This window comes from Lonchura striata, chromosome 26 (genome assembly GCF_050655825.1).
Source record: "Lonchura striata isolate lonStrDom1 chromosome 26, ASM5065582v1, whole genome shotgun sequence".
NCBI lineage: Eukaryota > Metazoa > Chordata > Aves > Passeriformes > Estrildidae > Lonchura > Lonchura striata.
This window is the reverse complement of record NC_140728.1, coordinates 8,933,434-8,948,407: the sequence shown is the minus strand read 5'-3', so window position 1 is coordinate 8,948,407 and position 14,974 is coordinate 8,933,434. Positions and strand designations below refer to the sequence as shown.

Sequence of the window (14,974 nt, the reverse complement as noted above, 5' to 3'; positions counted from 1 at the left end):
AAGCTGGATCTCACTGCCACCACCAAAGCAGCACCAGAAAATGAGTTCCCTTTACCAATACTTGCCCACCTTTGTGTATCGTGGTCCTCAGCCATACAGGTACAGATGTTTTCCACAGGACTGGTTTTCAACAACATCATCATAAAGCAACTTGGGTTGAAAGCGACCTCAGGAGGTCACCCTGTCCAATCACCTGCTCAAAGCAGGGCCAGGATGAGATCAGACGAGCACAGACGGAAATGAGGATCTGCAGACAGACTAGGAGGAAACACCAAGCAAGAATCTAATGCTTAGCCAGATTTCTGGCACTCTACATATGTGCTGCTTTGAGGAACTTCATCCTCCATCATGATGCTCAAGAACTGCTCCAAAAGCACTCCTTTTGTTAGCACGCCTCTAAAACTGCATTCATATTTTTCTAATTTCTCAGCAAAAGACAGAAAGATTGAGCTCACTCTTCTCCAGAAGCTGTGCTGGTTTTAAGTATCTCCTTTGAAACCCTTCTTCACAACTTCTCTCTACACTCAACATATCTGAGGTATTTCGCAGAGCAAACATCAGTGTTTGCTGCTGTGAATAACCTTTCTTCCTGGCAGGCAGGATCATATGTTGCAATGTGGCCATTTCTTATTTCAATTCCCCTGTTACAAATCAGTTCAATGTTAAAGTTTTCCGGGTTAAGAATTCAGCTCAAGCCACCCACAGGATTTCCACACATTTCTGCCCAGCACTCTACTGCAATTCAAGTTACAGCCAAAACAGCACCATAAAACCGTAAATTGTGGTCATGTCTTTATATTCTTCAGACTCTCTCCTTCCAAACAATGCTTGGGTTTATGGCATAAAATCATGTACTCACAGAGTATCTGATGCAACACTGAAATCCCTCTTGAAGCTGTATGAAAACAGTTCTGTCAGGAAGGAGCTGACCATAAGCAAAAACATGGGAAGCACAAGTGATGCAATATGTTTTGTGTCATTTTGGTACCTGTAGGTGCTCTGGTACAAATAGACAGCAAACTGTATCATGAAAATACCATCAGAGAATCAACAAGTTTTAAAGAATGTGCTGAGCCACCTGCTCTGGAAGAGGAGATAGTGAAAGAGCATTTACAAGACCCATAAAGCCAATCTTCCATGCTGAAATCACATTCAAATCAAAGCACTGGTTGTCTCCTAGACAGAACTAGTCTCAAACAAGATGGACAAGAGGGTCAGCATGCACAGACTGACACAGGAGTCAATCTGCCAGGGTCAGCACCATCTTCACAGCCACCTGCACATCTCAGCTTCTGGCAACAAACAACCTTGTGAAGGACTGACCTGAAGGTGCCTTTTCACACACAGGGTGTCACAACATAGACCATGCTGAAGATGGCCTTTTGATGCCTTTCTACCTGCAAAAAGGACACACAGAAACACAAAAAACAGACAGGCAAAAGAATGGCCATTCTCCAGCCTGGAGCCATTCATCTCTCACCCCCACATTTCCAGAGCACAAGAGCCAACAGTTCAGAAACTAAATACTGTCACCATAAAACATCAAACCTGGAATCTAACCTGGCAAGCAGGAAGCAGTGTTTTCCAACTGTCTGAAAAGCTGCCATTAAGCCTCCTTATCCACATAATTTAGAGAACTGTGTGGCAAACACTGCTCCTCTCTGTAGGGTGTAAGCCAACCAACAGAGTTGGACTGGATGATCCCTGTGGGTCCATTCCAGCTCAGAAGTCTGTGATTCTCAGCAGTCTGAGCCCTCCTGCTGGACATGAACTCCCCACTGCCCTGCTCTGGCACTCCTGGAGATGATTTGGCTCCACACATGTTCTCCAATACAGTAAGACCTAGAGGAAGAGACCATTTTTCCACATTCCACCATCAGGGCGGTGTATGGTGCTACCTGGATAAACCAGATAAAGGGAACAGAAGCCCCACTTCACCAGCAGCACACTGATACAGTGGAGCCAAGTTAGACACACTCATAGCAGCACCACTCCACAGCTGCAGCTCTTATTTCTCTGCCTTCTCCCAGCAGTCTTAGGCATTGCTTTTATTTATGCTCCACTAAAATCTAGAGAAAACAAAGGTCACCAGATGAACTCTCCTCTTCTCAGAGACCAACAGCAATGCATCTCCCATCCCCAAGCTGCCAAGTGGTGCTTGTTTCCTCAGCAGACAGAAGATGCAGAAGCAGGTGAGAGACTGAGTTGCTGAGGATATCTGGCAGTTGCCAAAGGGTGACGTGGTGGGAAGAAACTGCTATCATGTCCTTAATCCAGAGGAGACATCCCATATTCCTCCAGAGCATGTGTAAGGAGTCAGACAAGACTCCCCTTGAGCAGTTCAGCCTGTTCCAGAGGCTTTGACTGTGCACTGCTACTAATCTCATACAAGCACTGGCCAAATCCACTGCCAGCCTGCTTCAGGGAGCTCGATTGCATCCTGTAAACACCTGAACCATCCTGACCTGGCTAAAACCTGCCTGGAAGAGAGAGCAGCACACATCACTCAGGAGAGCCAACAGCTACATTGGCTTAACCAAGTTAAACAACCCAACCCATGAGCAGCTTAGGAAAAGAAGTAGGGGCAGAGCAATGCTGCCCCAACACCCTCAAGGAAATGCTGGCATTAGGAACCTCCTGAAGTGAGTGTTATATGCAACTACTGTATTCAACGGTTCTTGGTGAGTTTTTTTCCTCCAGGAAGGTTAAACAATTTTAAAACCATTTCTACTTCTAACATCCAGCAGCAATGAACTCCACAGTTTGCACACTGGGGCAACAGCCTAATTCTGCCTGTTTCAGATTCATTTTCCCTGACAGCCCAGGATACTCTATGATTCTGTGATCTCAGTTTTATGAAAAGTCATAAACAATCCCTCCTCACCCACCTTCTCTGTAGCTTATTATTTCAGGGCCTCCATTTCTGCTAACCCTTTCCCAGACAGAAAAGCCAATGGATTAGGTCCTTTGAAAACAGCTTTTCCACACCTCTGTGAGTCTCTGTGCTGCCTTTTTGCTGCCCTGCTTGATCCCTGCAGCAGCAGCAGGCCAGTAATGCATGCAGCTCTGACTGTGGAAGCATGAGGAATTTGTGACGGCTTTGTTCTCTGTTCCCTCTTTAACGGTCCATTTAGCTTACTGGAGCATGACAGAGCAGTGATTGGGTATTTTCAGTGAACTCTCCACACAGACAATGGGATTTCTTCTCCCAAGAACAATAGTTAGGACAGCCCAAACTTTTTAGGGCATTATCTGGACAGGCTCCCCCCTCCCCCAACCCTGCTCTGCTGACCAACACTGACTAGCTACCACCTCCTGTGTCTGCACTCAACACACCTTCTGAAATCAACTTGTAATTTGTGCCACTGATTCTCCCTCTGGCCAGACTGAGCAGCACTACCAGCAGCGTTGTCCCACCCCTATTCACTCTGTTCCACATAATTTACAGAGATGTGCTGAGCAGCTCAGCTTCACCTGGGATTCCTGAACCTGCCAGTCAAGAGCTGTGGTCAGGAGCTCAGTTTCTGAAAAAATAGTTTCAGCAAGTGTTCTAAGTGCTTTCTGGTAGTCCCAGGACTTCTTCAAACAATTCTACTGCCATAAGAATTTATTGTATCTGTGTCTTCTCATTCCAACTGCTGAATTTTAACCATAACAGGCAGTGCAAAACCCACACCACTCCCCTGTACCAGCCCCTGCTGCTCTTCACCTTGGAGATCTCACTAAAGGCTGTTACCAGTTTAATACTTAGCTTGTCCCTAAGTGCCGAGTTTTACAGCCCAACTTTTGCACAGTAATTGAATGTTTGAGTCCCTCTAAACTCTCCCAGAGTCCATTCTTCAGTACTTGTTGCTTATGTCAAACTGGTAAGTGAACTGCTTCTACTCAGGCTTCAATCTGATGTGGATTCCCTGATGTGTCTCCTGTAGAGGCTCCTCAATGTGGCAAGTCAAGTTAACATCAGCACAAGAAATTTGGCTTTTCTGCAGTCTTTCTGTACTGAATGTACCTTCCCAAGTGAGTCCCTGGCTTTGAACACCTCTGAAACTTTTTCTGCTTCAGCAACATTTGAAAGCTCTTTAAGTTTTTATGACTTTAACCAGATGTACCTCAATTTCTTATTGCCCTACTTTCTTTTGTTTTGCATTAAAAGTATCGACACTTTGTACTCTTTCCTACTCCACTTCTATTTCAGCATCTTCATACTGCTTAATGATACATTTTTGCTCTTTTAAAGTACTTGTGATACACATGATCTACATTTCTCTACCTCATAATAATGTGGTGCTGGCACACACCAGATTCCTGTAGCTCCTCTTGGTTTTTGCAAGCTTCTCCATAGCAAAGACAGCACAGAAAGGGAAATACAGCTTATTCTTCCCATGCTGCTTGACTAGTACAAGAGAGGAGGAATCAAAGGTTTTCAAAATAATTCCCTGAAAGAGACCTTAGGAGGTTTCCAGTCAAACCTCCATGATCAAAGCAGAATCTGCAGAATTAGAGCCAGGTGCTCAGATTTTCTAGGCAGGTCTTAGAGATACTCAAGGATGGAAAACAACACAGCTTTTACACACCATCGGCTTAAAAACTCCTTCTATCCAGTTGGAACCTCTGGTTTCAAGTTTGTGCCCATTTATCCCTCATCCTCTCCCACCTCTCAGGTCCTGACAATCTCCTCATAGTTACCAGAAGCTGCTGTCAGACCCACCCCCAAAACCCTCTTGCTTCCCCAGTGGAAAACCCCTCAAGCCCAGCATCACCTCATGTGCTGCAATCCCCCAGGCCAGCCCATGACCCTCTGCTGAACTCACTCCCCTTTGCTGCTGTGTCTCATCCCAGGGGGGTGGGAGCAAAACTGCCCAGGTATTCCAGGTGTGGTCTAATGAGCGCTGACTAGAGAGGGCTGATCACTGCCTCTGATCCTGCTCCCACAGCCCGGCACGCAGGTGGCCTCCAGGGCACGCCGCTGGCCCTGCCAGCTCACCAGGCACTGGTATTTCCTGGCCCTTTGTCCCAAGGCTGCTCCCCAGCCAGGCAGTACCTGACCCACATCCCAGCAGTCCTGTCCCAGGAGCAGAACGTGCTGTCTGTCCTTGCTGAATTCCTCTGGCTCTGTTCCTGTAGGGCCCTTTGGAGAGCAGCCCTGCCTTCAGACATCAACTGCCTCCCCTCCAGTTTGGTGTCACCTGCAAGCTGCTTGTGTAGGTTCTGCAGCCTCCTCCAGGTCAGATGCTGCACCAGACCTCAGAGTCCTGGCCCTACAACCACAGAGAATTATCGAGGACTTCAGCAGATTTGTAAAAGCATGGCAAAATAGAAGGGTAGATGACTCCATTCCTCTTACCATAACATCCACTAAAAGCAATTCTGCAATCCTGGGCTCTCAAAGGTACCTCAGGGATATCCATTGCCTAGAACCCTCAGAAAACATTCTTCTCTGGAAATCTGTCACCGAGTCTGTGAAAAGGTTGACTCTTTGGGGAGAAGCTGCCACTGAAGTAGGCAGTGAAGGCCAAGGCTCCACAGTCAATGAACCTCCCAGCACTTCCAGACTTGTGCTGCCTGCAATGCCATTGAACCACTCCACGAAACTCCAAGAGCTGTGGGGGTGACACAGAATTCCTGGTAATGCCAGGAAGAGCTAAGCTGAGTGTGGTACAAGCACTTTAAGGGAATGCACAAGAACAAAGATTTTATCAAACAACTGCCTGACTTCACTCCCAGAGCAGCAAAATCACAACACCGCTCTTGACCCTGTCTCACCCTTGCACCTTCCCTCTTTGTACCAAAACTGCCTCTGGTAACACTTCTGAGCTGAAGTTCAGGAGCAGAAAGAGTTCACAAAACACATTCAGAATAGTGCAATCAGACTAAAGGTTAAGGCAAAATTTCCAGGAGAGTCTACAAATAGCTAACCCATCAAGCTGCCAGGCCACAAGCAAAATGTCAGGACTGGGGTTGCAGTGCTACACTCTCCAGCTCCTGTCACAGCAGATCATCTGCAAATCTTTCTGTGGCTTCTACAAACTCCAGTGATTTTGGCTGAAGCAAAATAAAATGTTAGCATTAACAGATTTTTAAATGTATCTTCTACACAGAAAAAGCAGCCAGTGCATGAACTAACCTAGTGTCACCATGAAAAGGCCAAAGGACTAATGGAATGATTAGCAACACTGCTTGAACCTGGGGTGTTCACTCATTTAGAATCTCTTTCCAAAGCCACAGGCTAGTTGCCATCCAGCTCCACTGTCCTGCTTGTCCTCAGCTTTCCATCACAGACAGTGGAGCCTTGTCACTGGAGTTTCACACGGGATGAGGGCACAACTACATCCTGGCCACCCTCAACCTCAAACACACCGTGCACAGATGACAACCTGCAGAACATGGGCACACACCAGGACACACATCTGGAGGTGAAGATCCCTGCAGGAGCTGGCCAGGGTCTACAGATGGAAGGGCTCTCCATGACCCTCATGTAACCCACCCTCAGACTCCAGCTGAGGTGGACCAAGGTACCCAGAGCAACAGCCCTGCTGCTTCACCACCATGGCCCCTCCACGTCCTACCCTGGTGAGCTCAGAGCGCTCCTTGGTGCCCAGTTCTCACACACCACCCCAGAGCACGGGCAGAGCCCTCCTGCCCCCTGCCCAGAGCAGTGCCCCAAACACGCCCCGCTGCAGGCAGGGGCCAGCCCGTCCCTCTGGCACCGAGCCCTGCAGGGGCTGCCTCGGAGAGAGACAAGCAGCTACTGCAGCGGGTCTGTGTGGATGGTGATGAGGGGTCTGCAGCGGGTCTGTGTGGATGGTGATGAGGGGTCTGCAGCGGGTCTGTGTGGATGGTGATGAGGGGTCTGGAGCGGGTCTGTGTGGATGGTGATGAGGGGTCTGGAGCGGGTCTGTGTGGATGGTGATGAGGGGTCTGGAGCGGGTCTGTGTGGATGGTGATGAGGGGTCTGGAGCGGGTCTCTGTGGATGGTGATGAGGGGTCTGCAGCGGGTCTGTGTGGATGGTGATGAGGGGTCTGCAGCGGGTCTCTGTGGATGGTGATGAGGGGTCTGCAGCATCTCTCTGGTGAGTGGAGACTGTGGGAGCTGGGCTTGTTTAGTCTAGAGAAGACTGAGAGGGAAATCTCAGCAATCCATACAAGCACCTCCACGGCGGGAGCCAAGAGGCTGGTGCCAGACTCTTCTCAGCAGTTCCCAGCGACAGGACAAGGAGCAATGGCCATAAACTAAACCACAAGAAGTTCCACCTCAACATGAGGAAGAACTTTACGTTCAGGGAGGCAGAGCGCTGGAACATCTCCCCAGGGAGGTCGCTGTCTGCAGACATTCCAAACCCACCGGGACGTGTCCCTGTGTCACCTGCTCCAGGTGACCCTGCCTGGGCCCGAACGATCTCCAAAGGTCCCTTTCAGCCCCAAATATTCTGTGATTCCGTGAGAGACGTCGGGCACACAGGGCAGCCGGCAGGAAATCAGCCACAGCCGCCGGCTCGAGAGACGAGGCTGAAGTTTCTGCCGAGGCCAAGGAGCAGTCGTGAGGCGAAGAACCGGGAACCGCTGTGGCGGCGGCCTGGGGTCCCCCCATCCCCTCAGCGCGGCCCTCACTCACCCTCCGTCACCTCCAGCACCTTCACCTGCTCCTCAGCAGCGGCTCGCACGGCCTGCACCGGGCACAGGATCCCCGTCAGCGTCTCCACCAGCGCCTCCTTCAGCCCCTGCGCCACCGGCCCGGCCCCGGGCCCGCCGCCGCCTCCCGCCATCGCCGCCCCTCCGCGCGCCGCGCGCGCCAAACGCACCGCGCGGGGGCGCGCCCGCGCCGCGCACCGCGCCCCCTGGCGGCGCGGCGGACCGCGCCACGCCGGGCAGGGAGCGGCTCGGACGGGATGGGAATGGAATGGGATGAGAATGGGACAGATGGGAATGGAATGGGATGAGAATGGGACAGATGGGAGTGGGACAGATGGGAATGGGACGGATGGGAATGGGATGGAATGGAATGGGAATGGGACAGATGGGAATGGGACAGATGAGAATGGGACAGATGGGAATGGGACGGGATGGGAATGGGACAGATGGGAATGGGACAGATGGGAATGGAATGGGATGGGAATGGGACGGGATGGGAATGGGACAGATGGGAATGGAATGGGATGGGAATGGGACAGATGGGAGTGGGACAGATGGGAATGGGACGGATGGGAATGGAATGGGATGGGAATGGGACAGATGGGAGTGGGACAGATGGAAATGGGACGGGATGGGAATGGGACGGGATGGGAATGGGGCGGGATAGGAATGGGAATGGGACGGGATGGGAATGGGACGGGCTGGGAATGGGAATGGGACAGATGGGAATGGGACGGGATGGGAATGGGACGGGCTGGGAATGGGACAGATGGGAATGGGACGGGATGGGAATGGGAATGGGACGGGATGGGAATGGGATGGGCTGGGAATGGGACAGATGGGAATGGGACGGGATGGGAATGGGACAGGCTGGGAATGGGAATGGGACGGGATGGGAATGGGACGGGCTGGGAATGGGACAGATGGGAATGGGACGGGCTGGGAATGGGACGGGATGGGAATGCCGGAGAACGGCGGGACGGGATGGGAATGGGACGGGCTGGGAATGGGACGGGATGGGAATGGGACGGGCTGGGAATGGGACGGGATGGGAATGCCGGAGCCTGGCGGGACGGGCCGTGCTCCTCTGCACCAACCTCCTGCTTGCGGGTCCTGGGGGTCAGCAGAGCCCAGCGTGGCCCCGCGCAGGGCCGGGGCCGAGCGGGGCTGGGCGCGATCAGCGCCCTCAAAGGCTCCGACCCAGCTCCAGGAGGGCCCGAACGAAGGGACTGGGCAGGAGAACTCACGGCGTGGAAAGCGACGGACCTGGGTCAGGCTGGGGAAACCTGCCCAGAAAATGTAACCCCCAGGCACGACCTGGACACCCCGTGGGCCGGACCGGACAGCAGGGTCAATGTGCTGGAGCCAGGACTGCTGATTGATTGATTGAGTGAGTGATTGAGTGATTGATTGAGTGATTTCTCTCTTTCTCTCCCTCTCTTTAATTCTCTCCTTTCTCTCCTCTCTCTCTTCCCATTCCTCCCACCCCCCTATCCAAACCCCACTGCCATGAGCTTATAGAGTAGATCAGGGATTAACAGAACAATTTCTATGACAAGTGTGTGATTTACTAATAAATCTTTGACTTTTTGTGGACCCTGTGACTTTTTTCCTTTTCCACCAGGAGTGTCTAGGGATCTTGGGTGCTCCTTCCCCTGTAAGACTGGGATGCCACAGTGGGAGCAGGGGACTGAGGCAGTGACCAGGGTCCTGTGGAGCACCTGGAGCCCCCAGAGAGTCCAGTGAACCCCAGAGCAGGGACCAGTCACAGGGAGGAAAACCCCCACTTCTTTTCCTACACATAGGTGTGGTGAACACTCGGTGTGAGCCTTGAGGAGCCCACCTGTGGTTTTTGCAGCTGTTTATTTAGAAAGTATAAGTAATTTTACAAAGCATTACAAGGATTAAAAAGCAGTATTGATCCATACAAAATGGGCTTCTTACCTGGGGGTGGTGATGGAGTTGTGTTTTGGGATGGGGATAGCAGTTCCCATACACTGTAGGAAAAATACTGTGACATTTTCTGTATCCAGTAATGATTTGGTCACTAAGTGCCCAGAAGTATGACAGTGATTTGTCTACAGACACAGTCCAGTGCCAGGGATGAGCCTGGCAGCCATGTTCAGAGAATCACAGAATCACTCCGATTGGAAAAGCCCTCCAGGATCATCCTTGTCAGCAGCCCAGAGCACTGAGTGCCGTGTCCAGTCATCCCTTGGACACCTCCAGGCACAGGGACTCCAACACAATCCCCTCGCAATGTTTAATCACCCACTCTGTTCAAGCTGCTGCACTTCTGCCCTTAGACCACCTCCATCCTGGGGGGTCACCTCTTTGCACTGAGAGCCCACCAACATTCCAGTCCATGGTGAGGGATGGCTCTCCTTGCCCACACCACCTCCTGTTTGAAAGCTCTGGAGTTTATCAAGTGAGCACCTGGCAGCAGCAGTATTTGGGGTTTATTTTTCTTCTTGTACTCTCTAATAACAAATGTCCAAGGCCAGGCTGGACAGGGCTTGGGGCCACCTGGAATAATGGAAGGTGTCCCTTCCAAAAGCCTGGGGTGGAACAAGATGGGCTTTGAGGTCCCGTCCAACCTCTGCCAGTTTGGGATTCTGCAATTCCACACATGTAACTTTTGCAACCTGAATTGAAGACTTTCTGTAAAAGCAGAAGGAGCAACTTGAGATGGTACACAAACCCAAGCCTGGGTTCAGCTCCCTGCAGGCTCAGTGAGTGTCCTGCTGCCCCCCATCCTGCAGCCCCACAGCTCCAGCCCTTCCCCTGTGCCAGCAGATGGGCTGGATCAGCACCAGAACCTGCAGGGCAGAACACACCTGCCCACACCAGCCCCTCTGGAGCCCCCTCCTCACTCTCCCTGCCTGGTCTCCAGGCCTGGGCAGCTGCTGCAAGGGCAGCTTCACATCAGCAAAGAGAGCAGAGGGGACAAAGTGCCTCTGGAAGCTCCTCGTGCTCACCTGAGCCACAGCCTGGGCAGCTGTGGTGAAAGCAACCAATTCCACTTACATAAACTTCCCAAGAATGAAGTTAGATTTCCTTCTGCAGAAGTTGGGCTGGTGGACCCCATCTTTCCCCCCAAATAAACAGGAGCAGGGGCTCAGGTCATGCCCAGCACTGCCCATACCCCAGTCAAGCCCTGCTCTTCCTGGCAGAGCACAGACTGCACAGAGAGGCCACTCCCAACCAGAGGAATGGGCACAACCACGACAGGCTGGGACTTCTGTAGCAAAAGAAGGGCACATTTCAGCCATGCTGCTCAACCCAGACTGGGCCCTGCCCTGAGTGGCACAACCAGGGAGCTCCTGCCATTCCTCTGTCATTGCTGGCCCCAGAGAGGTCTCTGCAAGAGGAAATGTGATTTTTCTCTCTTGTTCTTCCCAATCCAAAATGCTGCTTCTGCTAGAGGAATAAATACCTATTTTTATGTGTAACTTCTGCAAGCTCAGGATCATCACGCATTTCTGCACTGTCCCAGGATTTCAACTTAATAGGAAACGTGAGCTGCTGCTACACCAAAATCAGTGAGGCAGGAGGTCCAGATCTCTTCTCCCAGGAAACAAGGGATACGGCAAGAAGCAGCAGCCTCGAGCTGTTCCAGAGGAGGTTCAGGTTGGATATGAGGGAAAATTTCTTCCCAGTAGGGTGGTCAGGCCATGGCACAGCTGCCCAGAGCAGTGGTGGAGTCACCACCCCTGGGAGCGTTCAAAAGACGTGTGGATGTGGCACTTGGGGACACAGGTTAGTGGTGAACACGGCAGAGCTTGGGTGACTGTTGGACTCCATGGTCTTGGGGGGCTCTTCCAACCCTGTTGAGTCTGTGATTCTCTGATTCCATCACACCAGGCTATCACTGGCTCTCAGCACCAGCATCAGACCTGACACGTCTCTGCAAGTATCTGTTAGGAAGGGACAAAATGATCACAATTGCAAGTTTCCTCTGCCTTACAAACACACTGCAAAAAAAGAGGATGAGGTTTAGGGAGAGGAGGGGTATCCCAGAGCAATGCCAGTCTAGCCTGAGCTCCTTTTAGCTGAAGTGATGCATAACCACTCTGAATGCACCGACCCATTCTTCTGGATTTGTAGAAACTCCATTTATTTGAATCTTCCAGGCTTTTCCAGGAAAATTCCCACCTGTTTGGGAGCACAGGCTCTTCACAGGTTTCTGCAGGGATCCCTCATGCAAAGTCAGCACTCAGAGCTTGCTGGTCAAATACTTCTGCCTCCAAGCCCAACCCCAGCTCTGTCACCCCTTCTTCTGACTTTTAGGAGGACAGGTTCCTCACCACAAAAAGACATTCTTGGTATGCAAAGGTATTTTAGGATGAACTCCCTGTTTCTGCCTTTGCTGTTTCAGCTCAAAGCACAGCTCTGAGCTCCCCCCGCAGACCCACGCCAAGGAAGACCCCACAGGAAGTGGCATGGGACTACTGGAACCAGCAAAAAACCCCAAGAAATGGCAGGGCAGCACATGGAGCAGGGAAAGGATCAGCCTGGGTTAGATGGTGCTAGCCCAGCCTGTCCCCTCCTTAAAATTCAACTCCAGACAGTAACAAAAACATGAAAAGCCAAAATCCCAACAGACACCAAAGCAGCCCAAACACTTGACCCACACTCTCCAATATTGGTTTTAACTTCAATAAAGCCTGGATGATGGAGAGACTTTTCAAGTGAATTCCATGTGCTTTAGACAGGGGCTGCTGGTTTTACTTTTGCATGTTTAAAAGCCCAGCTCTTAGAGATTTCAAGGAACAAGCACACATAAATATATACACATATATACATAAAATCTGGCCCAGTATTATGATTAAACAAACAGCTAAATTCCTTTAAAACACTACTGTAAGCAGTTTTTCAGAACTTTAAAAACTGAGATGCCTAAGGAGCCTTTGTGAAGCTGCACCTCTGAATTTAGGGTACAATCACTATTTCTTTTCAACCACCTTGTAGCAATCCTTCCTCTAAGCAAGTGGAATTTTGGACCTGGCAGTCTATCACATGATCACATGGGCTTTTCTTTTTGTCATAAAAGACAAAAAATTGTTCCTTTTACTCAAGACCTTTGGGTAGAAAATGTTTGTTCCTTCTACCCAAGGCCTTTTTGCAGGAACTCCCTGATCCAGTCTTGTCTGACTGCTGAGTGTTGAACCTACAGTTCCATTCTTCTCCTGTGGCTGCTTTATCTCCTCTTCCACACAGACATTTATCCCCATTGATGCTCTCAGTGAGGAGCTGTTTCTTCACAGACTGAGGTGCTCACATCCTCAAGGAGAGCTCTCAGTATGAGACTTGTTCCCTTCTAAATGAAGTGTATTGCCATTTGTCAGGGCTGTACTTCAGCCACTCTCTCAGAACAGCACACACATTTCTGGATTCACAGAGGAGCTGTCTCAGCTCCTTATGTTGCTGTGTGTGCATTCTAGAGACACTTCCTGGATCCCGTGTGACACGTGTACTTGTGTCCTACAGACAAATCTCCTGCAGCCAAAACATTCATCATTCCCATTTATTGGTGTTTTGTGAGCCCTGGCAGGGTCCTGGCAGCTGAACCCCTGCTGGAAGTCCTAGTTCCTGAGCTACACTGACCCTGGAAAAGCCCAAGCACCCAGCAAATGCTCCCCAATGTTGGTTTTATCTTTCATAAAGCCCATGTGGTGGAGAGTCTTCGAGTGAATTCTGTGCTCTGTATGCAAAGGATAAGCTCATAGAATCACAGAATCCCAGGCTGGTTTGGGTTAAATGGAAATTAAAGCCCATCCAGTTCCACCTCCTGCAGGGACACCATCCACTGTCCCAGGCTGCTCCAAGCCCCATCCAGCCTGGCCCTGGACACTTCCAGGGATCCAGGGGCAGCCACAGCTTCTCTGGGCTCCCTGTGCCAGGGCCTCCCCGCCCTCACAGCCAAGAATCTCTTCCCAGTATCCCATCCATCCCTGCCCTCTGGCAGTGGGAAGCCATTCCTCCTTGTCCTGTCCCTCCATCCCTTGTCCCAAGTCACTCTCCAGCTCTCCTGGATCCCCTTTGGGAACTGGAAGGGGCTCTAAGATCTCTCCAAAGCCTTCTCTTCTCCAGGCTGAACACCCCCAGCCCTCCCAGTCTGGCTCCAGAGCAGAGGGCCCCTTGGAGCATCTTTGTAGCACCTAAACAGGTGGAATCACTGAGTCTTCCTTGGGTGGTCCACTGGTGCTGTGTGAGCACACTGGGCTGTTCTGATGCTCCTGGGCTATGACATAACACAGGAACATCCCATGGACTGAAGGTGGCACAACAGATACAATCTCAGGGTCTTGGCACATGGTACAGGCAGGATTTAAACCAGAGTTTTCAGCCTGAAATCCACAGGTAGAGTTACCCAAGTTTATTTTTGTCCTGTTTTATGATTAAACGAATGTAGAAGCCATAAACTATTCTTATTAAATAAAGAATTAGGATCTGAGCAATTCAGGGAGGTTTGATATAGTTAGTTGCTACATTATAAAAGCAAACAAAATAAAGAAAATAAGCAGATTGAGGTGAGAGAGACCTTTTTCCTGTTCTGGCTTAGCCTTTGGAAACCTGGGGCACATAAAAGGAGGGGTGAAAGGGGCAGCTCATCCTCCCAGACTCTGAGCACATTCTGCCCTCGTCACCCTCTCTGAGGATGAGGAATGTGCAAAGTGCACACAGCAGAGCCCACCACAAAGTGAACAAATCTCTCTTATTTTGTTTAACAGAAGTCAAACCCCAATTTCAAGTCTGAGCATCCACATGGGGATGAAACCCAAGGGCAGGATCTGTGGCATGGCAGGCACTGTCACCTCTTCCAACTCCAGCCACTGACCAGGGGCCAGAGCTCCAGCAGGAAATACAGACACCAATCCTTCAGCAGTCCTGGGCTGCAGGCACAGGTCACCCATGGACTGGGGGCTCCCTTTCTTGAAAAATTTTGAGCAACAATGTGGTCATTTCCAAAAGATTGCACTCCAATTCTACTCAGTCCATTCTCCTGATAATAAATGCTGCTGTTGGGACCCCCGAAGTCTCCTCTAACCCCCTGAGTCCCCAAACTGACAATGGCTGGTCCTGTATGGAATCACCATGCTGAACTTAACTGCATCCTATTTCCTCTGGCACTTTTTGATAAACAACCATTTCTTCAATGGAAAAAAAAAATAAAGGGGACACAGAGAAACATCAGTAATGATTCAGCTGCATCAGATACTGTGCCAGCTCCATTTCCAGCTCCAGCTCCATTCTGTCTGTCTGTCCTCTCTGAAAGGAAGTTACTACAGAGCAGTGTTTTTCCCTGGCATTGCACAAAGATTCTTCCAAGCAAAAAGAGGAA

The 14,974-nt window shown here is 50.6% G+C and overlaps 1 protein-coding gene across 2 annotated transcripts in view; it reads right to left on the bottom strand.

Annotated features, from left to right (window-relative positions):
* The window catches only part of IPO9 (importin 9), a 39,356-nt gene extending 31,589 nt beyond the window's left edge, over positions 1 to 7,767 (bottom strand). The window contains exon 1 of one of the 2 annotated variants that reach the window (XM_021527666.2): positions 7,613 to 7,767. In XM_021527666.2, coding sequence (XP_021383341.1) covers positions 7,613 to 7,763 — 151 coding nt within the window. In that variant the 5' untranslated portion in view covers positions 7,764 to 7,767. The remainder of the gene's footprint in view (positions 1 to 7,612) is intronic. The other variant, XM_085561529.1, reaches the window with a different exon arrangement.
* Between the last annotated feature and the right edge of the window lie 7,207 nt (positions 7,768 to 14,974).